Here is a 24,056-nt window from a genome sequence, read left to right as displayed (position 1 = left end):
AGAATGGGCAGGTCATAAAGAAGACACAAAGACACAATACAGATTTAAAGATTGCTTTATAAGATATATAGATATATATTTATATTTTTTCAGATCTGAATATTAATGTCAAAAATACATACTATGATTTACAGTTTGCACTACATCATAATGCTTAGCATGACAGACGTCACATGAGCAGTAACTGAAATATTAATTTAAATATTAAATAACTGATGGTAAACTGAAAGTAAATATGTAAACACTAAAGCTAAGGTTACTCTCTTTCTATTGCAACACTTCCGATAAAGTGGTTCTGTAACAGTACAAAAAAATAAGTATTAGAGTATTACTACTTTTTTTATTTCCAGTTATTGTGGAAATACACAGTGCGCTTCTGATGTCGTATTGGGATTCACTCTGGCTTGATTGCTTGTTCTGTGGTCTTCAGTGGTCCATGGTTGTTTGTGTTGGGGCTTCTCAGATTACAGCATATCTCTAGGACGGAGCTGTACCACCAGAACTCCCCCCCCCCCCCACCCCCCCCCCCCCCTGTCCTGTTCCAAATGGACCTCCTATTCTGGGCCAAGCTGACTGACTGGGCTGGGTGAGGTTCTGCTTCTAAGGGATCGTCCCTGTGTCGTCCTCTCCTCCCTCTGGGGAGAGTATGGCTATGGTATGGCCCAGAGCCACTAAACTCTGTATACCAACGACTCTGGTAAGGAACCTGCTTGTTGAAAGAGCAGGGGAGACTCTGGCTGTGTCTCAAATGGCACCTTATGCCCTATACAGAGCACTGCTTTTGACCAGAGCACTCAGTGGCATCTCTGGTCAAAAGCAGTGCAAAGTGAATAGGGTATCATTTGAGATTTGCCACCCTGTCTAACTCGAGCAGGGGGAGACTGTGGCCTCAGGCTTCAGTAAGGCCCTGGCTCTACCAGGGGAGAGGCCTCAGTCAGTAGTACCCTGCTGGGTGTGTGCCAGCCTTAGCAGCGGGGGGAGAAAGGCGGGTCGGCGGGGGAATCCGTGAAGGACTGGAGCTCGTAGGCAGCACCACTGTCCACCTCCATGGACTTGCGGGAGAACAGCAGACGGATGTCTCTGTGGAGGTAGATCTTCCCAGACTTGGAGCTCTGGAACCTGAGAGAGAGACAGAAAGAGAGAGACAGAGACAGAGAGAGAGAGTGAGTGAGGGGGAATGTAAAAAAAGGGGGGAGATGAGTGTAATTGATCTGTTTTCCTGTTCTACTAGATTGGTCCTGTGTTCGACAAGGAAGAGTTGCACCAATGAAGGGGTCAATTTTCTATTGGCCAACTCCAAATAGTTCATTTACATTATAACAGAGCATCTTGCCAGGAAACCAATAAAACTAATTTAGATTGGGTAAATCAGGAAGTTTAACCAGGAAGCTATATGAAACTAGGAAGGTCATTGGCGCCACTCTTCTGATATACCACTCTGGTCGAGTCATGGAGCTGGTCTGTTCCGATGAGTCTCATAGTGTTTATGGACCGACACCCAGAGGAGTATCTCACCTCAGATGTACAAGGTAGCGCAGGATGCGGCCCTGGCCCAGGGGGAGGGGCTTCCTGCTGGCGTGTGAACTGTCTCGGCGGACGGGGACAGAATAGGTCCTCTGTCGTAAGAAGGTCTGGTGTCCGGCCTGCAAGGCTCTCAGATCATACACCACCACAAACATCTTCACCACCGTCTTATTGGGGTTGAATAAGGTCTGAGGGAGGGAGTGAGAGAGAGAGAGAGAGAGAGATAAAACAAGGGGTTACTACAAGAGACCAATCCCCACTGCGTCTTACATGCATTTCTCTGAGGCATCACTAGGGGTCTCCCTGCCCCAGTGCTATGAGTTGGACCCAGTTCTCTTTGTTCTCAGTTTGTCAATCATTATGATTTCAGGCCCAGAGAGCTATGTCTGTTACACCTCCAATCCAGATACGACTTGGTCAAAACAGGCAACAGCTAACGTTTATTACCGAACACATAGTTGGTAAAACTGTAATGGTGTCTGTAATGTTCTTACCACTTGAATGGTTCCTGATGGAGGTACGCGATAGCCTCGTTTACCGAGGGACTCCAGGTTGATAACACCCTGACAAACACAACAGCAACAATTTATTATCCAGTTGATTTGGAAACACAAGGGAGACTGATAGGACGATGGCAGAAGGGATTGTGGGTCCTCTGTGGCTCAGCTGGTAGAGCATGGCGCTAACAACGCTTAGGTTGTGGGTTTCCCTCTGGGACCATATATACTGAAATGTATGCACTCACTGCAATGTAAGTCGCTTTGGATAAAAGCGTCAGCTAAATGGCATATATATATATATAGGTGGCCTGTAGGGGACAATAGGGGGCAGTGCTAATCTCTTGACCTAGTGCAGCCATAACAACAACAAACAATGTTAAACAATACACACACAGAGAAACACAACGTTGATGATTCATGAGCGTGACATGAACACAAGGAGTGTCAAGCGGTCGTCAGGTCTGCAAATGACAACTCCTTTCGGAATGTAAGAAATCCTCACCATGTATGGCGAGGGAGCATTGTCGTCAGAGACGCTGTAGAACGACACTTCGACTGGGAAGGTCATGTGACTAGGGCAGAAGGTTCCGCTGGCCCCAACTTCCGCCGTGAAGCCCTCCACCAACCCCAAGGGCTCCAAACGGTAGTTCAACACACACTCCTGTGGACACACACCTTATTAGGACCCACAATGAAAACATTGTGTAAGGTCATACAGATGAGTCACTGCTAAACCTTTGGTAATGCTGTCCAGCTCTCATGATCCATTCAGATTCTCCTCCATACAGACCTGCTAGACCAGAACAGCTGATACTAAATATATTATCTATTTATAATATCCAGCCTTTTGTTCCTTTGGCACACCTGCAATCTTCAGCACATGTACTGTATACGCAAACAGGTGAGAGTGTGTGTGTGTGTTGTACCTCAAAGTTGCCTAGCAGGCTGAGGCTGGCAGGTGGGGCACTGGCATTCAACAGCTGCTGAGGTTCCTCTGTGTCGTCATCCCTCTTCAGACACACCCTGAAGGGTGCACGCACACACACACACACACACACACACACACACACACACACACACACACACACACACACACACACACACACACACACACGTTAGAATGCGTCAGGGATGAGGCAGCTCTATCTCTGGCTCAAGACAACTCTCATATGGGTCAAGCAGATATGCTGTTAACTAGGTCTCATCCATAACCAATTCAATTTGACTAATACTGTTCATCTAACTACAGTATAGCTATCTTTAGAACGTCAGATTGACACATAATCCACACCCTAACTAGCCACAACCTTGTATAGAGTAGAGCTAGCTCTCTCTGTTAGCCCTCTGTCCTGTCAGAGCTGGTTCAGTCTGCCATTTTGAGCTGTGCCTCAGGGCTCCAGCAGCAACAGTAGTACACCTCCTTCCCCAGCAGGTAGCGCTGTGAGGGGAGCAGACAGCAGAGGGCCAAATGGCTGGCGTGGTCACCTATCTAGTACCCTAATCACACTACAGAGCTCAAACCGAACCGAGCTGTGCTGGGCTGACCTGGGGGCTTTACACACTACAGGGCCGACCCGAACCGTACTGCGCTGCGCTGGCTTGGATATTTTCCTTTCACATTGCCCTTTCCAGCACGGTTACAGCAACTGAAGTGAATGCACACCCAGGCCAGCCCAGTACAGCTCGGCTCAGCTTGGTTTGGCTCTGTAGTGTAAATAAGGGTCTGGCTACGCAGCTACTAAAGGGTAAAATATCTGGCCACTTATCTAAAGGCGAGCATTATGTATGGCCACTGCTGTGGAAGTCTTTATGGTCCACAGGCCTAACGCCTAAGTTAACATATGCTTTGTTTATGGGCCTGACTAAAACATGGGCCATAAATGTGGTTAGGGGGACTATCTAACTACTGCCACACAGTGTTAATCCTCACGAAGATAGTGATGATCCGTGATTGACAAATCAATACCTTTTCCCAGATGCCCATGGCAGGCCTTTACAACCAATCAGGGAAGAGTCCAGGTCAAAGTAGCCTGTCTGGGTTCTCCTCTGAGGAACCTGAGAGAGACAACAGAATTTAAGTATAGAACATTATGAATTATTAATAATGTTTATTAATATCAGTTCAACATAAAAACTAAATGAGAATTACAGGCAGAGCGGGGATCAACCCGAGCAGCGGTTGACGCTGGGGTTCACAGTCATCTGTATGTTGACTTCCTGTGTGACTTGTGAAGTGTGTGTGGAAGCCTGTGCCTCAGACTCATCAGAAGACAGGAAACATGTGTTCAATCAGGAGCTGGAGGTTCTCTGACAACCTCAGCTCAACGGGAAGTCAGTCAGAGTGCTGAGGCTGATGAGGCACAGATGAGTGATGCACATGTCTATGTATGTCTGACTAACTGGAGTGGATGAGCTGGCGTGTGTGTGTGTGTGTGTGTGTGTGTGTGTGTGTGTGTATGTGTGTGTGTGTGTGTGAGAGAAGAAGCGTGTGCACCCAAAGGCAGTAATAAAGTTGACCTAACTCACAACAGGCACAGTCCTGCAGCCTGCTGACGGATATATGAGACTCTCTCTCTAACACACATACTCACAAAGTAGGAGACTGATAATGGTGAAAAGACTATGAATCATGGTTCTTGGCAGTAAAGTGTGTGTGTGTGTGTGTGTGTGTGTGTGTGTCTTACAGGGCTGGAGAGTAGGGGTAGGCCAGTACAGGGGTGGAAGGCCTTGGTTGCCGTAGCGTCCAGTGAGTGGCGGTTCTGTTTCCTCCAGCTGTTACAAGGACGTAGGGGGGAGGGGCTGTGAGTTCTCTAAGGGAGGGAAATGAAGAGAGAGAGAGAGAGAGAGAGAGAGAGAGAGAGAGAGAGAGATTGGCCAGTCAAAAACATTTACAGTGGATGAGATGTCATGGTTTTAGAGTCGAGTTTGACTGCTCAGAACTGCCTAGTTGGTGGCGATAGCTAAGGTAACCTGTGTGCTTGTGTGTGTGTGTGTGTGTGTAAGATGTAACCTTTGCACCTCTGCAGTCACTCACCAGGATAGTGCTGTGCAATTGGGGACTGGGGGATCTGCTGGCAGGGCTGGGAGGGCTGCGGGCTGGAGAGCCTGGAGGGGCCTGGTTCTCATCCTGTAGGGCAGCTTGCTGGGGCTGGGGTTGAGGCTGGGGTTTGCTGTGGTTCTGGGCTGTGGAGTTCAGAGTTTGGGAGGCGTCTGTGAGAGTACAGGTTTGGGTGCTCCTCGGGCCATTGGTTCTAGGGGAAGAGGGGGTAACAGGGGTGAGGAGGGTATCGGGGGTCCGGGCTCGGGGCTCTTCTTGGGGGAAGAAGGCCTGTAAACGTTGAGGAGGAGTCTGGGGCTGGGGTCTGAGGAGGGGGTCTTCAAGTGTAACACCAGCACCATTCTGGTCTTTTACAGAACGGTCTGCCTCTGGGTCAGATCTGGTTCTATCTGTGCAAACAGCGGTGTGTGTGAGGTTGTGTATGTCTCTGAGGAGGTCATGGCTAGGAGTGTGTGTGTCTCCGCGTTGGGGTTCGTGGTTGGGTGTGTGGCCATTGCTGACGCCATTGCTCTGGCTGCAGCTGGCAGTGTGTGTGGTGTGTGTCGCGTGTGCCGTGTGCGTGTACGTGCGGACAGTGTGTGTGAGCGTGAGCGAGTGTGTGTGGTGCAGTGGGCTGCTGCTCCTGCTGTGTGTCGGGGACAGCGTGGGGGCAGACAGTCTGTCCTGGATGAGTCTGGTGATGTCCTGTACGGCCTGGGAGATCAGAGAGTTGTCCCTCTCTCCGTCTCTCTCCTTGTCTCTGTCTCTGGTCTCTGTCAGTCTCAGCCTCCTGCAGGCTGCAGGTTTAGGTGACGTAGTGTCTCTCATGCTAACTGGTGTGTTGCTAACGGGCGTGTCAAAGGGGGAGGGCTGAAGGTGTCCAATGGGCTCTGGGGGCGGTCCCTCGGGCTCTTTGGTCTTGCTGAGGGTCGTGTCGTCGTGATTACTGCCCCACACAGCTTTGGGGGGGGTGTCGGAGGTGAACAGGGCGTGCGGGAGGGGAGGCGCGGTCGGGTCGCAGAAGTTGAGCCGCTGCGCGATGCGGGCGATGACCTCCTGTCTCTCCTGCAGCAGAGAGCCAATCAAGGGATTGGTCTCTGTGGAGGAGGGTCTGGGGGAGGGGCAACGGGGAGGATCGGCCAATGACAGAGTCTTGAAGGCCCTCAGAGCCTCGGAGCCACGCCCCTTGGAGCTCTCTGCCCCGTTGGTGCTCTGGCCATAGTCTTCGCCGTGGGTGTGGTCAGGGGGGCCGTTGAGGGTGGAGTAGAGCCACCTCACAGCCTTGCCTCCGGGGGGGTAGGGGAGAGGGGAGCGGGAGGGGGAGGGCCGGGCGAACAGGGGGGAGCCCTGACGGTGGTGGGGGGGTTTCACCTGGGGGGAGGGGAGCTCTCCGTTCTGACTCTCTGGAAGCTCCTGGCTCCTCTTACTGTAGAGAGGGAGGCCAGAGAGGGGGAGGCCAGAAAGGGGGAGACCAGAGAGGGGGAGGCTAGTAAAAGGGAGACTAGTGAGGGGGTTAGGCCCCTTGTTGTAGAGGGGGAGGTTAGTGTTGTGGAGGAGGCTCTCTTTAGGGTCGTGGTGGCCCCTCCTGAAGAGGGGAAGGCTCTGGGTGGAGTTGAGGTTGAAGTTGGGGTTGAGGCTGGGGGTCTTGCTGTAGAGGGGGGGCAGGGCGGTGTGAATGCTGCAGGCCAGAGCAGGGTAGGTGGGCTGGCGGGGGAGGGATTGGACACGGACTCGGAGGGCTACGCTCTGGGACACGTTGGGGACGGGGAAGAGGTGCTCGGCGGGGGGCTGGGAGAACTTCCACACCAGCTCCTCGTCAGCAGCGCTGATCCTGTAGGACAGACGCAGACGCCGGTTAGTCTCCTACAGGTCTTACATGCTCCTCGTAAATCATCCAAACGCTTTATGATTCATCATCTGTATCCCCGTGCAAACATGGTTGAGGTGTGTGTGTGCGTGTGTGTGTGTGTGCGTGTGTGTGTGTCTGACCGACCTGTAAAGGATGTTTCTGGGGACGATGCCGTGGGAGGCACTGAGCCAGGCGCTGAGCTGGGAGAAGAAGACGTAGGAACGCACAGCCAACAGCAGGGTCTTCTCCTCGATGAACCGATCCCCACTCCTACAGCACACAGAGATTAGATTCATTATTAGCAAATCAGTAACAGAATGGCGACCAGATAATGAATACTAAGGGTGTAAATGTCGTGGTACTCACTGTAGTGTGAGTGTAAGTGTGTGTGTGTGTGTGTGTGTGTGTGTGTGTGTGTGTGTGTGTGAAAACATACTGTCGTGGAACGGGCTGTAGGGTCCATCTCTCCAGCAGGAGAGCGTCCTGTTTAATGGCTGGGTCACTGATGGGGTCGCTGGGGGGACACTCGTCTCCATAGCAACAGTCCGGCAGGAGCATGACCTCGATCATGATGGGAATACTGTTCCTCCATAACAGCATCACCTCGGAGCGGGTCCGTCGAGCCTGACGACACTGGACAAACACACACATACAGTTTGTTATTGCATGCATTTGTGTGTGTGTGTGTGTGTGTGTGTGTGTGTGTGTGTGTTAGGGATGGGAAAACTGTTGCTCCATTACAGCAGCACCTCAGAATAAACTACGAGAGGTGGGGGTTGCGGTTTGTTGCTGGTGTGTGTGTGTGTGTGTGTGTGTGTCTGTGTTACCTGCGGTAGTTTGTCGCTGCACTCGTGCTTGGTGGGGAGTGGCGGGGCAGACTGGGCTGGGGGGCAGTGCAGGCCCTCGGTCCTTCCCTTCACGGAACATTCCGGCGTCCGGCCCTCAGTGATGAGCAGCGTCAGGAACACCAGGAACTCTTCCGCATCGTACTCGAAAAACTCCTCAGACACATCTAGACAACAGAGAGGGTGAACAGGTCAGGACATAGATCCATAGATCACAGAGAGAGAGAGAGAGAGAGAGATAGAGAGAACACACACACACACACACACACACACACACGAGATACAGGCCTAGTCCAAAGCAGCTTGGCAAACAAATAAGTGACTCATTAGTGCAGCTCAGCATTCAGCCATTTCAGCAGGCTGTTTATCTCTCTGCCATCAGCCACTGGTCTGACTCTGCAATGCCCTGGATAGTCTTTCACACACAGCTTTAACTAATATCCTTTTACCATGGGTTTTACAAGCTGATCGTGTTTTGTTTTGGGTGGGAGGAATGAGACAAACATTTCCAGTTTTGCCTTTCTGGGGATAATTTTAGCACATCCACGTCAGCTGAGCTCAGGCGTGGTGTGTCACACACACACTAACTCTCTCTCTCTCTCAGACAAAAATAAAAGTGTTCCACAGCACCGTCCGGGCCTCTTGGCCAACTGAAGGTTGGGGTGGCTAGGGTGGGGCTGAGACATCAGGCAGCAGACCCTAACACTGGGTCTAAGCCCACTGGACCTCTGAAGAGCACAGGAGTAGTACAGATAAACAAACAGACAGACAAAGACCCATGTAGTGTGACCCTTTATTGAAGTATGATATTGTCAAAGCATATAGGCCAAAAGGCTTAAATGTAGGCCAACACATCACTAATCCAATGTACAGATTGTGCTTCACCATTTTGCATGAGATGTTGTCAGTGTGAAGGCCTACTTCTCCCAGAAAATGTGTGTGTACACTGTGTTCCTAAATACACCCAGAGTGTGTATTTTTAGCTGAGAGCAGAAAAGCCTGCCTGTGCTGTATCTCTCCTCCTCCAGATACAACTCTCAAAATCCTTTAGGAGGTCAGCTGATGCACAGCAGCTCTGAGTCCCCCTACAGCTCGCTCCAACTCACACACACACAACCACACACACTAAAAGAGCCCCTTCTCAGTTGGCTGTGTGTGTGTGGAGTCCGGTGTATCAGTCTCAGGCAGTGTGTGTGTGTGTGTGTGTGCGTGTGTGTGTCTGTGCGTGTGTGTCTCAGGCAGTCACGCACATTCTTCCAGGGAACTCCTCCCACGTGCTCAGAGCTGTAGGCTGCACGTGGAGGGGGAGAGCAGTGCATACATAACATGCAAAGGAGGGGGCTGCTGCCAGCTGTAGCCTGAGGACGGGGGAGGGAGAGAGAGAGGGAAGAGAGGAGGAGGAGGAGGGGAGGAGAGAGAGCTCTGACTGCTCCAATGTAGCTCCTGCAGTAGTGTTGTTGTTGTACTGTTCCACAGAGGAGGAACAAAGGGCCAGTGAGGAATGGGTTGAGAGGCTGGGGGATTTGCATAGATGGGACCTGCTGTTCCTTGGGCACTGGGACCAGACAGGACATTCCTACACATGTGTGCGCGCGCACACACACACACACACACACACACTGAAGTAATTGAACATGAAAGCATCTTACGGCTAGTTATATCTCTCTCTGTCCTGTAAAGTGAAAGGTAGTGCAGATAGGATTTCACAAATCTGTTCAGCGCTCCTGGCTTAACCCCGGCCCAGCTACATCCTCCATCCTCCATCCTGTCTCCTCCTCCTCCTCCGCCTGTCCCTCTTCTCCTGACGCCTCTCTGACTCACCGCGTCTCCTGTCCTGTGTGTACGGGTGTGTTATGTAACCTGTCACAGCGAGAGAGGAGCTGCGCGCAGGTCTTATTATTAGAGTCGCTTGGGCCGAGACGACCTGGAGGCGAGCCAGCGGATCAGCTGGCCTGATGGAACACACACTCTATACAAACACTCTGCGTACGCGCACACACACACACACACACACACACCCTCTCTCTCTCTCTCTCTCCAGTCTTACTCGTTCCCTGTATCCTCCAGGCATGTTGTGTGCAGTGGAAATCCTCGGGTGTGAACACACGGCAGGGGACAGAGGGCTACTCGCAAAGCCCGGTGTCAACATCCAGTACGGCTGCCTTAACCGCCAACTTCCCAGTAAACCCGGTGAAGGGCCTTCTGAGAGAGGGAGCGGTGTACGTACGCGGCCCGCTGACCAAGCCCAGCCAGGTCCTGAGGCCTGCTGAATCCACTCCTGTGTGTGTGTGTGTGTGTGTGTGTGTGTGTGTACGTGCGTGCGTGTGCGTACGTGTGTGTGTGTGTGTGAAAAGAGCGCTCTTGCAGTAGATGCGTAGCTACTGCAGTCCTGTCTGGATCTGCTAGGCTACAGAGGATGCTTCTGTGGTCTGTCTCTGTGCCAGTAATAGCTAAGCTGACACAGTAATCTGCTGCTACTGCTGCTCCCTGGTTCACACTCACAATCACACTCACACTCCAGTGGGGCTTCTTTCACAACTAAAGCCTGCAGTTTCAACACAGGGGCACAGAGTCCACACAGCAGCAGATTTGGCTGTTACGCAAGAAAGAAGAAACAAGCAAACAGGGATCAGCCATGGACGAGGGGAGACCACAGTGTGTGTGTGTGTGTGTGCGTGTGTGTGTGTGTGTGTGTGTGTGTTGGAGGGTGGGAACTTAAACAAAAACACAGTAGAAAAAAAAATCTGTCGATTACGCTCAGTCGTGGTGTGGCTGATGATATTGGTGACACGCTGTACCTCAGACGATCCCCAAACCTCCGCTGGGTCACTGTTGCCACATACAGTCAAGTTAGACAGGCAGACAACACTGACCGACAGAAAGGCCAGCACAGACGTACAACACGACAGACAGACAGGCAGGCAGGCAGGCAGGCAGGCAGGCAGGCAGACAGACAGGCAGGCAGGCAGGCAGCAGAGTCAGTTCAAAGCAGCAGTAGAGGAAGCCAGCCAAATCCAGTCTGGCAGGCTAGCTCTAGCTGAGATGTGTCCTCTATACTATCTGCATCTGTCATAATGACAGAGCATAATCATCCTTTTGGTATTGGAACACACACACACACACACACACACAGATACACACACAGACACACACACAGATACACACACAGACACACACACAGACACACACACAGACACACACACAGACTTTGTACAGGCAGGACAGGATGTCTCCAACCCTGTCCTTAAAAATCCCAGCCCAGCCCCGTGCCGTGCCAGGGACTGACAGCGTCTGCCTCAGGGACTTCTGATGGGGCCGAGGACAGGCACAATCAGGAGAGACGCTCTCTATTACTCACTCTCTCTCTCACATGCACACACACACACACACATAGGGGCAGAGTGGGAGATTACACAGACTGCTTCACCATAGTAAATCTACTTACTACAGCCCCCAGTGGGATAAATATAACCTCATCCTGGTAACTCTCTCTCTCTGTGACACACGTGGCTGTGACAAATGATCAACCATAGCCATAGGCCTGGGCCTAATGATGGGAAGACCCTGTGATGCTGCTGCATGAGAGGCCCCGACAACAGGTTCACTCAGTCACGCCCGACACAGACCACAGAGAATACAGGAGCACCATGTCTCTCTTCATGTCTCTGTGTGTGTGTGTCTCTGTCTCTCTCTGTCTCTCGCCTTTGTTGTGGGCTACAGTCAGGAGAAAGGGGCTGGACACTTACAGTAAAGGCTGATTTATACCTTCCACGTCCGCATGTCCACACGGAAGACAGTGGACATGTGGGAAATCTCGGGCTGGGAATTCCATTGTTTTGGCTAGGGACACGTCACAGACTCCGTGCAGAAGCGATAAGCGCAAAGCCCTGCGCGGATTCAAATCCTCAGGCATCATCTACTCCCGAGTTTTATGTTTTGCATGTCATGGTCTAGGTGACAATTGAATTTCCCTGTGGGGATTAATAAGTAATAAATCAGTCAAATCTAATCTAATCCAGTCGTAAAGTATGACAGTCAAGCAGAGCCTTTTGTGCAGCTGCTGATCAGAACAGGGAGGGAAGCACCAAACTGCACCAGACACACTCCCCTGGCCATAGAACATCCATTTTACATGGGGACAAAGGGTTGCCAAGGCAACGCAGATATCATGTTAATGTCCCCGTCACGGGGATTCAGAGTGTGTGTGTGTGTGTGTGTGTGTGTGTGTGTGTGTGTGTGTGTAGGAATGAGTTGGGGCTCTGGAAGACACAAACGCACACTGTATGAACTTCTCACTGACACGTCCTGGTGTGTTTGTGTGAGCCCTCTCATGTCTGCGGGCGTCATACAGAGTCTTTGTTCTCCCTCGACACCAACCTCTGCCTGAGACAGTCAGCCGAGAGGAGAGCAGCCCTCAACCGCTGAACCTTTCTCCATAATCACAGGATAGGAGGATACAGTATATTTCCACCGCGTACGTGAATCACGGCGCTTTCTTGTCCGCCACTTCACCTTTCCTGTTTTGCCTGTTAACACCACAACTCATCTGGAAGCTCAGAAAAGGACTGATGTCAGGTCAACCGTTTAATACTGACAAGTGGCAAACTGTTGAACAAAGTGACAACAGTGGCAATGACATGAGTTCTTAAAACAGAAAAGTGTTGAGAGAGAGAGAGAGAGAGAAAAAGGGAGCTTTCATTTCCTATGCTTGCCAAAGAAGAAAGTTGCCTGGTGCAAAATACAGTGCAGCAGAGGGAATATAAAGTTGCCATGTTGTTCAACTTTTCCAGTTTCCTCCCACTTCCACTTGTTGTGTTGTTCTCCAAACTCAAGAGGCCTCTGCCTGTCTGTGGGAGCCTTGGGTTGTACTCTGCTCTACCGCAGCTCCCCCACTCTCTCTCTCTTTCTCCGCACAAAGGGGGCAGATTCACAGCACACATAGCAACCAGCCCTGGCTCCTGATTGGCTGAGAGGGCTGGGTACAGTTCCAGCAGCAGACAAACTCTCCTTCTGCTCCTGTAAACTTAGCTTCCATTGTCTTGATCAAACGACACACAACAGACCCACCAACGGACACACAGCAAAACCTGCCCTCTCACACACACTCGTTAAGAGCCTTTCTCCCCCCCACCCCACCCCAGCCACACACACACACACACACACACACACACACACACACACACACACACACACACACACAGATGAAGCTTGAACTAAACAGACAATGCCTTTATTGACAAACTGCTGCTAAGTGAAATGCTTGGCCACTCCAAGGGCCTTTAGCTGGAGCTTTTACTGAGGCCTGCAGCCTAATCCTGATGGTTCAGTCCCTTCCATCTGACGCAGGTAAGGAGAGTAAACAGCCCTGAGGCCCTCAACACATTCATCATTAAACCTCATTGTTCTTCTGGAGAGAGAGAGAGTTCAATATAGACATAGTTGATCACATCAATAGGGCCTTGATGAGTTTGAGTTGTGTTCTATTGTGTTCTGCTGGGTTTGACGGGTTGTTCTAATGGGTTCTATTGTGGGGGATAAAGAGGGGCAGGAGTCTGGGCAGAGGCAGGCTCAGAGGCTGTGCTCCTTGCCATGTAGAACTAGATTAAATATAGATGTGTAGTGAATGTAAACCTTTACTTAGTGCACAGTAAGTCCCCTAATGCACTCATCAAGTCCTAATGCATAGCCTATGAGCTGCTCAGCTTTCAATCAAGGGGACCAAAGGCCTCGAAAGCAGCCCCCCCTACACCTGCTGGGCCATTGTCTGTACACAGCCCTGCAGGGCGTCGCAGAGCACAACCTTTGTAGGGCTACTGCCCTCCTCTCTGATCCTCCCTGGCCCCTGGGGGTTAGAGTGACCATCACCGGGCCCTGCTGACTGCTAGGCCCTGGGCTAGCTGCTAGCTGTTAGCGACACATGCTCTGAGCTACTGTGGTGTGTTCCACTGGGCCAGGCTGGGGCTTGGGGCTTGGGCCTGGGGATGGGGCCAGCAGCCCTCACTGCAGAGGCAAACTCATTGTCCCACTAATGCTGATTACGTAACTGGGGAGCCTATGAAGCCCAGTACAGTGGAGGGTAGTAATCCCTGCTGCATGCCCACTCTGCCCTCCACCACAGCTGAGAACAAACTCATAGAGGCTACACACAAACAGCAAGAGGAGGGGGATGGGGCGGGGGAGGTTAAGGGCCTGAATAGCAACTGCCTCTGCCAACCTAATGTACACACATTCACACACACGTTCACTCTCACTCACTCACTCACACTCACACACACACACACACACACACACCTCTCTCTCTCTCTGACCTACAGCTCTTTGGAGATGGATGAGATTTCTGACAAGGAGAACAAATTGAGCAAGCTCAACAACAGCTCAAAAGGGCATCTGTCTAAAGTGTGTGAGTTGCCCTGCCCTGGGTTTGGTTACTGGAGACCTGCCCCTGGCCTGCGCTTGTTGCTTCTCACTTCTCAGCTATAAAAAGAAGAGAGACAAACAGGGAGGCAAAGGGGCCTATATCTGGTCTGATAACACTGTCCCAACCGGTTGCTCCGCCAATGTGTAGGATAACAGGTCAGACAGGGTACAGGGTACAGCCAGAGTGCTCTCTAGGGCTGTTTAAGCTCACTGGGTCACAGTTCACCTGGATGAATGCAGCAGGACTGACCGAGCGAAATCAATAAAACCACTGTGTGAGTCCAGCTTAAAAAAAAAAAAAAAATTAAAAAAAAACACCGGGCAGAATCTTACTGAATTTCTAGTACAGATCAAAATGCATCAATTGCGCTGGTGTGACACCCGGGTTGGAGATGTTTGAACTCTGCTGGAGACAGGAGCTGGGCCAGTGTACAGTGTGGAGACAGGACACAGAGGGGGGAAGAGGAGGAGGACGAGGCGGGGGGGTGGACAGAGAGAAGGCATTGTCTCAGGTTAAAGCCATTCCCAACACTGTTGTTAATAAACAATGCCTGCACCCTATGTCTACAGCGCAGGTGACGGAGAGCAGACAGCACAGGTCACTGAGGCCAGACCGGCTCCCTGAGGTGCTCTCCTCTGACAGACAAAGGCTGTGTTTATGTGTGTGTGTGTGTGTGTGCGTGCGCACGTGTGGTGACTACTGTGAGTGACCATGGGACCAGAACATCTTGCTGAGCTAAAGTTAACCATGTACCCACCCAGAGTAAACAAATTAAACTGGAGCAATCTTTCTATACACACACACACACACACACACACACACACACACAAGGACAGAGAGCAGCAGCGGCCTGGGGGCTGAGTCTGAGACATACTGTACAGTAAACAGCAGGACCAGAGACGGGGAGTGTGCCTGGGTGCCTGGGTGCTGGAACCAGAGCACAGCTCTGAGCTTACATAACTCCCAGGCAGACAGAGATACTGGGTCTCTGGTGACAACCTCCTCCTTACACTGGCCAAGTGCTCAGCTGAGCTCCACTTAAAAATACTGCCCCCCCCCCCTCCACTCCCTGTCTGTCTCTCTCTCTCTCTCTTTCTGTCTGTCTATCTTTGTCTCTCTGCCCCCTCTCCCCCCCTGTCTGTCTCTCTCCGCCTGTCTCTCTCTATCCCTCTGATAGCATCAGCAGATAGCGGTGGCGAGCGATTACGGCGTCACTGCTGAGGTGGTACAGTAGGGATTAATGTGATGTGACTCATGTGAGCGGGCGAACTCTGTGACCGCCGCAGCGCAGGAGAGAGGGGGAAGAGCGGGCGAGGGAGACCACAGCAGAGAAGAAGAGAGGGTGATTGAGTCAAAGAAGAAGAGGGTGAGTGAGTGTGTGTTCCTCAGCACTCGAGAGCTCAGGCCACAAGGGGTGAGATTGAGGAGGAGAGAGGGACTCGGGGCTCACATTCAGCAATCACATAAGACTGGCTGGCAGGCTTTCGTTCTGTCCAACTCGGGAAACAAAAACAAATGTTCTTGCCACACATTGGCAGATAAAGGCTGGTAATCTTGGGTTTGCTTGTCGCAAATATAACAGGACAGGAAAAGAAGCTGGCGTCCAAAACCTGTTGGAATTAGGAAAGAATGTATGATCCAAAATCGGAATGAAAACAGTCAGGCAACTTGGTGTCCATGTTGCCCAGGAGGATACTCGACATGATAGCTGACACAGATACTGATGTCAGATCAGGGATAAGCTTAAATTCAAGAAGGAGAGGAAGGATGTATTTTCAAAAGTATTTGAACAGTGTCAGCTCCATTTCCATCACACTGGCTGCATATATAGGCCACGGCAGAAAGTGAGAGTAGTGCACGCGGCTAATCCTTCCCCCTGCCAGGAGGAAACCAACAGGTCCAGATGGTTCCTCCTGCTCCTGTGGCGCTTGTGGTCGGTTGGCTGTGAGGAGCCACAGGGGCAGAGGAGATGACGAACACACCGGAATGGGTGATGTCACTCCCTCAGCACCCTGTGATCAATGGGAACACAACACAAAACCACAGACACGCAATTTGGGGGTGATTTCCCCCCCTACTTAAATATGTATTGTATACATACATATCAGACCACTATCATTGTATGCACACTACACAGTAGGTTACATTTTCAGTAAATATCGCATATGTATCACCATATGTATTGAATCACAATGTATGGCAATAGTATCGTATTGTGACCCATGTATTGTGATACGTCTGTGGGATCCTTGCCAGCCCTAGTTGTGAGACCAAGCAGACGAGCCCTGAGGGAGTGTGTCCATCAACATCAGCTCTGAGAGATAGAGATAGAGAGGGGGGGGGGGGGGACAGGCGTGAGTGTGTGCGGGACAGGGATAAGACCCCCAGCGTTACGTAAGAGCATTACTGGGAGCACTGGAGCTGAATCACGTGCAGCGACTACTTACGGTGAAAACAGCATTTGATTAACAGCTGATCTCTCGAGCCCTTGAAGAGCAGCTGGAACTGAGGCTGTCGGGCTCTCGCCATGGTTACCAGGTAGCAGTGTGGACATTGGATAGCCTACATCATTTAATTTCGTTGACCCCCTGTGAAATCCAAATCTCTTCGAGGAAATTAAAATCCAATGCAATATGTTTAGGCCTGCTAATCTGTGCTGAGTCAGGGAACTTCATGAAGGCTACTCTTATCAAACTGCAGAATATAGGTCATGACCATCTCCTTCTTATCGACAAAACAATAAGGTGTGGGGGGGAGGGGGGGGGGGGATGCTTTGGTCAGCAAAAAAAACTCGCTAGAATACCCTCAGCAAATGAGAAGTCTACGAAACCTGACCTCACAGCTTCTAATGTACAGACAACAAACAAAGCGGGTGTGACTGACTCACTGACTGTGAGAACCGAGACCTGGACACCTGTTGCGCCTGTTACGGTGAATCACTGCTGCTAACAGGGGGGAGGACAGGTGACAGGTGCCATATGGGACCAACAGAGTGAGTCTGTCCTTTGTCCTCGATCTGACCTGCCCCGTCGGTGAGAGAGTCCGTTCTGTGATCTGCTGGCTGTCCTGGCGGAGGGGGACATTAGCAGAGGCTAACGAGCATAATCAGGCTGTGCGGGGGTGTGGACTTCCCTTGAGAGGCATGTTTAGTCCCAACAGTAAACACCTCCAAACAAACACTGTAACAGACTAAGGGGCCTGAGGCCTGCCAGCTGACTGCTGCTGCTAACCAAGCCAACCAGACCGGCCTCTCTGTATGTGTGTATATTCTGAGACAAACAGCCAGCCAGCCAGGATCTCTGCACAAACACGTTTCCACTCAGCCTTCCCTGCTATACGTCACCTACGGAGCGTGTTCCATACCCTTCATGAGATCTGTTGAAAAGGTGTCAGTTCAGCGTTATGGTTATGGGGCTCGAGCTTTAGCATTCTGTTCCACTCGCACAAGACAAGACAGGGGCCACAGTTGAACTCAACAAACAAACTAGTCAGATGACTTAGGTTAGCCCTGAGCAAAACATTGTGTCGGTCTTTCCCTGCATTCTCACAGGGACACATGTTTGCAATCTGAAGTCACAAAAAGAGGCCTTGAACATCTGAATCTTTTGCTAAATGCCAGTGTCTCTCTCTACATGGGTTAGGCCTAGAATCCAAAGGATTCCCCCCCCCCCCCCCCCCTCCTACCTAAGCAGGAAGCTGCCTGTGATGTGTGCCACACTAGGGTGATGAGACAGTGCATGGGCCTGTCTGTCCCCCCCCCCTACTGCAGCACTGTGCACCACTGTCATACCAGAACCAGTCCCTCAGACCAGTACAGTCCTGCTGCTCAACACACTCGTTCAAACTCCCCCGCAGCACCACTGCTACATTCGGTAGACTGCCCTGTAAACACCTCCCCCTGACCACTGCAGCAGTCCCACTCTCCAAATCCGAGGGAGGAGAGGTTGTCTCTGGGACTGAGCAGCCTGCTATTTCCACCGGAGGAACAGTATGTCCCAAATAACAATAGCATCGAGCATCGGGCACTGCCAGTGTGACCGGTCATATGGGAACAGCTCCAGAGCAGCTTCTATTGCAATGAGCTCTTATTATTAGCACCGTGACAGGGGTGCCAACGGGACATGATTAGAATCTATATATACGGGGACAAATGAAAAAGGGAAGGGTAGAGACAGGCTTAACTCGTGTTGAGAATGATCCCCGAGCCAAGCTCTCTGGCGTGAACTAAAACATAGTAGCAGTGCTGTTTACAGCTGCCTGAGAGATACCGGAGATAGTTCTCATTACTGGGTACAGTGTGTGTGTATGCTTTACCATGGTAAAATAGCCCAGATGTCTGCATCTGCATTGGCGTCTATTTAAAGGCTGGGTCTGAGCCCGTATAGGGAACGTGTTTACACTCTGTGTTAGGGAGTCTTGTTACCAGCATAATGTGATGTATAGGTCAAACTGAGCTCAGACAAAAACACTCAATTAGGCTAGTCTTCAGGTCCACTCAATGCAACAGAGTGGTTGTGTTGTTAGTCTTAACAGAATCAAAAACGAACCCAGAATCAATGACAAGCATGTGGAAGCAATCATTAGACTACATGATTATGTTATGTCTGAGGGCACTGAGGGCAGTGGCCTTTACAGTGTCTTAGAAATAGGGCGACCTGGAACGATCTGCTGCAGTTGCATAACAATATATCAAAACAAACAGAGATGCCCTTCATTGCTCCATGCAAAGAAGACGTGATGTAAACATGCAGTGCGCAGAGGGCATGTCTGAGCGCAGTCTGATCTACAACAGGGAACAAAAAGGTTTTGGTTTTGGCAGCAGCCCTATGCAAAAGACGCACGGGTAAATAGAATAACAGAGGTAATATTGCACAAAGGAAAGACAAACACCCAAGGCAAAGCGTGCGTGTCAGCTGTTCGGTGGTGTCGCTGTTGGATGTGACATCAACTAGGGCGTTTTGTTCCCAAAAACAGCTTAAGAGATACGACAACAGCATGATGACATTTGGTTGAAAATTACAGCAGTGCGCAGTGTAGTGTGTTGTTGACACAGCCAGCTAGTGACTAACTATGACTTGTTTCACAATGATGTCCCAATTTCCCTGGACTGCTTCGCCATGGGTCAGGCTTTGTTATTGACAAAGCTAGAGACCCAAGTTAACCAGCTGTTACATCATTCCCCTGCCTGCCCCTGATTCCACTCCCCGGGGAATGAGCACATTCCACTGGACCGCCTCAGGCCAATGGTGGACCATGTCGATACGACACTCATATTGCAGTGTTTCCCCACTATCTGATCACAGGGACTTAATACATGTTCTGTTTACCTCGTTCGGATTTCATGTTGGCCAGTGTCATCGCTGGGATGCCCTCCTGCTGATGTCGCGCAGGGTCTTCTCTTCGTCTTCCGTCCGTTATGTCTTCTTTCGAAGACTGGCTTGTAGACACAGCCAGCCTTGACAACATAAAATGATCCTGTGCGGACCCAAAATCCTCGAAAGGATTGTTCTGACTTACTGTACTAAGCAACAATACCAGCTGGAAAGCCTGTATGCTGCCAATCGCCCCCTATCTAACAAAGCAATGCTTTGTTGCCATGCTACTGTACGGGTCCATCGAGTCGCGCTGTTAACGGGCTGACGAACAGTGGTGAGCTAGTCTGACAGCAAACGTTGAATACGCGCAGTGGATGGGTTGGTTCGACAACTAGCTAGCCAGCAAGAAATCAAGCTGACTAGCTACACAGACATTAGAATAAACGTCTGAAATTCCACCACTTGAGCCACATCAGTCACGTCACGAAGCATTCCCCTTCTCTTTTCCTGTGCACCGCGACTGAAACGTTAAACCATCTGGTTAAAGGCTAACGCTGCTATCTCGCCGAGTACTGTACCCGCAAGAAGCTGACCACATACTAGGACAGCTGACGATCGACGACCTTGCCAAACACCCCCAACCCCCACGCCGCAGGTAGCTGCAGCGAACGTCCTCAGCCAACGTCAACGACCAACCAGCTACCCTGTTCATAGGGGTGATAACGTTAGCTAACTGTTAAAAAGCAACGTTAGCCAACTATGTTGTTGAAACGCACCTGGTCCGCCACTTAACATAGCAGCTGCCCCGACCTCCCTTATCATTAGCTAGTCTCTTTCAGTCCTTTGTCACCTTTCATCAAAACTTTCAGACCCAACGAGCTGGTTTCCATCAACGGTTGGCAGTTAGCGGACGGTATAGCTAAGCGAACGTTTTCTTTTCAAAAGTCCAAGTTGATCGTTTCCAAACTATCTCTAGCTACCGTGCTCAGGACAACCCGATAACAGTGCTGACATAGACGGCAACGGACTAATTATTGTTAGTTCTCTAGCTGTCTTCTCCACAAAGCTCTGCGCTGCCACTCACTTGCGTGCTCTCCGTCCCTCTCTCCCTCTGCTTGTCAAAACAGATCAGGGCAGCCTTTCTGAGTCACGTGTCCCAACAACAGCTCGTCCCGACTCGTCACTTCCCTGTTTCAGCCCTCGAATGAACCTGCTGCCATAGCAACCCCCCAAAAGTTTGTTACATTGTCAAACTTTTCGGCACGCTACACTTTTTGACGCTGTGGTCAGTGTTATACACAGGTGTTTTTAATGTAATAGCTGCCTTCTACCAGGTTAATAACGTTGTAGCTAACAGTACAGACAGAGGGAAGCCCATGCTTGGATTGTGATTGGCTCGTGGTTCGAATGCGCGTCCACGTGGGCACGTGGCACGTGAGGTTTTGCGTGAACATTTTGTTCCGACATGTCTCGTCAGCTTCTTTGGAGACCCTGCAAACATGTGTCACAGTTACAACTTTAGAATGATGAACACATCACGTGTGATATTTGGATATATGTTGCATTTCAAGTCATGTTTTTTTTTCAATCATGCATTGTTCACAGACTGAAAATACGAGATCTCTCATCTGTGTTATACTTAATACTATAGGCCTAGATCCACAGCCACGATAATATTCCTGATCTTCCTGGAAAATAGTGGCCGCTGTCAAATCTAAATCTCAAAGGCTGCCTCACTTACACAACCATGCTTTAAACCGACTGACTTGTAAACTAATGGAACAATCGTAACGTCATGTTCATGTCATGTGTTTATTTTGGGGGTGTATTCTATAGTGTTGGGGAAGCTACTCTGAAAATGTATGTAACTAGATTACCAATTACTTTACAAGGGAAGAAGTTTAACAACACTAAAGTTACCATTGAGAGAAATATAGTTTGTCAAACTAAAGCTATTTTGAAAAAGTAGTTCCCTATATCGAAACTACTTCATCCAACACAGGACAGTCAGATACTAAAAGATTACCTGTCCATGTGACAAAGTGTTCGATTGAAACGCTCTGAAATCACTCGGAGAGAAAACTATTTGAGGTGGAGGAAAGTGGGAGACCGGAGGCAGTGGGGGATGAAATAGTATGAACATTTTTAGTTCAAGGGCTGGAATGTTAGGTAACATAATTAATCCAATGCTTTTTTTGTTTTCTTTTGGAAAAATGTAGCGAGTAGTGACAGTAGCTTACTACACAGCTACATGTCGTTAACTACTGAAGAAAACAAAGAAAACGTCTTCAGAGCCTTTCTGCAGCAGACGTCCCTCTGGCCTGGATGAGTCAGATGGAGCTGCATCACAGTACCATCTAGTGGCATGAAAGTAGAAGTGCAGACAGTGGATGTCAAAAGGAATAGGTGAGTGCATAGGTTCTCTGGTGCATCTCAGTGGGATCTACTGTTTTCCTCTCTTTCGTCTGCACATGTTTATGCATTTGGCCCCTGATCTGAAAACAAGGACCAGGTAGAGAACACCATATGGGTACACCTACATAGAATGTGTTCACTATAAAATCAGTGCAGATACAGTAGAGCTGATGCACACACAGTAGAGCTGATGCACACACAGTCTCATGGGGGTTTGAGAATTCAGAGTAGATTAAACAGTAAAATTACAAATAAAAGGGAGAAAAAGGTTCACCCGGAACCAAAAAGGGCTCTTCGCCTTCTCTCTCTCTCTCTCTCTCTCTCTCTCTCTCTCTCTCTGTCTCTCTCTCTCTCTCTCTCTCTCTCTCTCTCTCTACCTCTCTGGTAGAGAGACAATGGTTCTTCCACAGGGACAAGCCAAGTAATCCTTACCTTGAGTGGAGTTAGGCATGAATATGCTTCTAGCATGGGCATTATTTCTGTAGTGAAACCACTGTGTACTCATTGTCGATTGTGGCTGACTGTTGTTGAGCGAGGAGCAAGATCCCAAAGCATTTCACTATGTCAATTACGGTTGTATGCGATGTGTTAATTGTGGTTGCCATGAACAAGGTGGGAAATCAGGTAGCTATATTAAAGTAAGGTGTGATATTTATGAAGAGAGCAAGCATAGGTGGGCAGCTCTGAGGGCAGTCGTGTGGTTCTACTGGGGGTTGGTCCAGACAGGATTCACCACCTGAGTAGACAAACAAAGAGAACAACAAAGCTCAAGGTTCCTAAGACTCAGTGCTGCCACCATCTGGTGGGTTACTCTCATAGCAACACCAATATGCAACTGAACAAGGGGGTCCATGTGTTAAGTGACAGTGTTGCTGTTCAGAGAGAAACAACATGAGTCGTGGTTCAGGTGCTGGAAACCAATGTTTTATTTTCTACTTTTTTTTGTGACTACAGAAATGCTGAAACATTTGAACATTGAAAAAAGCTGGATGACATCACTTGCTTGTCTTTTTTTCTTTTCATTCTTTTTTTTTTTTTTTTTTTTTTTGCTTAGCACACACAATAGATGGTATTGCACAGCACTGAGAGAGCAGTAGCAAAGCCGGGGAGATAGAACCCAAAATGATCAAATCCATGAGGCATTATGGAACTACAACCTGAGGGTAACACCTAATGCATCACCCTCTGTAGCTCACACACACACGCACGCACACGCACACACACACACACACACACACACACACACACACACACACACACACACACACACACACACACACACACACACAGTGAGAGTGAAAGAACAGCTCTACAGAAAAGAGTGTGACAAAAATCATAGCGATGAACAATAACTGTTTGATACAAGAATCACTCAGTTTGAAATGCTAACGCAGAAACAACTACTGTATCCTAGTTTAAAACATGTCAGCAAGTATGTTTTTTTGTTTACTTTATCAAAACCCTCCAAGCCTCTTTATAGGAATAATCGCTGGAAGAGTTTCCCCTCGGGTGAGAAACTAAGTCCCGTCTTAGAGATCCAGATGATTGTCTTTGGCGCTGCAGACAGTATTGTTATGAGACCTGTAGCCAAGTTACCCATCATAGGGGAACTCCTTGTTCACACAAAACAACCAATCAGGACATAGGAACATAATCAATACAACAATCACACTCTCTCTCATCACACAACAGTTAAAACATTTACACAATAACATACAATATCAAAACCTGCTCAAACTAGCAGCAGTTTGATTGTAAATCGTTTCCTACTCATGACTCCCATTGACATTTATGAGAGAAACGTAACAAATATATTTCCAGATATAACTTTATATCATCAGCCAAAATAATCCCTGATGTTTTGAAGGGAGCCAGGATAACTACATGGTGTGCCTTTTACACCTTTACGGTGTAAAATGTCTGACAAGGAATGTAACCAAATGGGAGATGTTGTATGAAATCTAGTTCTGAATTTTTGTTGATTCCATTTAATCAGAACAGTTTTCTTGAACTCCATTCCCCCAAAATAACCCTGCTATAAACAAATAGAAATAAAACCAGACACACACACACACACACACACACACACACACACACACACACACACACAAACACACAAACACACACACAGAAACCAAAGAAGAGAAGTGCTG

General features: G+C 49.5%; 1 protein-coding gene across 1 annotated transcript; it reads right to left on the bottom strand.

Annotated features, from left to right (window-relative positions):
• Window positions 1-39: 39 nt before the first annotated feature.
• atosa (atos homolog A) lies at window positions 40-20,479 on the bottom strand. The gene is made up of 12 exons (XM_083690721.1): window positions 19,501-20,479; window positions 7,738-7,922; window positions 7,347-7,543; window positions 7,055-7,180; window positions 5,059-6,892; window positions 4,709-4,834; window positions 3,991-4,079; window positions 2,951-3,047; window positions 2,527-2,685; window positions 2,019-2,087; window positions 1,516-1,712; window positions 40-1,119 (listed from the first exon to the last, which is right to left on the bottom strand). Exons 1-12 carry the CDS (start codon window positions 19,637-19,639, stop codon window positions 966-968), a joined length of 3,372 nt encoding a protein of 1,123 aa, XP_083546847.1. The 5' UTR covers window positions 19,640-20,479; the 3' UTR covers window positions 40-965.
• Between the last annotated feature and the right edge of the window lie 3,577 nt (window positions 20,480-24,056).

This window comes from Argentina silus, assembly GCF_951799395.1.
Source record: "Argentina silus genome assembly, chromosome: 19".
Classification (NCBI taxonomy): domain Eukaryota; kingdom Metazoa; phylum Chordata; class Actinopteri; order Argentiniformes; family Argentinidae; genus Argentina; species Argentina silus.
This window is presented reverse-complemented; position numbering and strand designations above follow the sequence as displayed.

Coding starts and splice junctions, on each gene's coding strand:
- atosa (XM_083690721.1), bottom strand. CDS start 19,639: ATGTTGTCAAGGCTGGCTGTGTCTACAAGCCAGTCTTCGAAAGAAGAC. Junction 4,835..5,058: donor AATTGCACAGCACTATCCTG/GTGAGTGACTGC, acceptor TCCCTCCCTTAG/AGAACTCACAGCCCCTCCCC. Junction 3,048..3,990: donor CCATGGGCATCTGGGAAAAG/GTATTGATTTGT, acceptor TGCACCCTTCAG/GGTGTGTCTGAAGAGGGATG.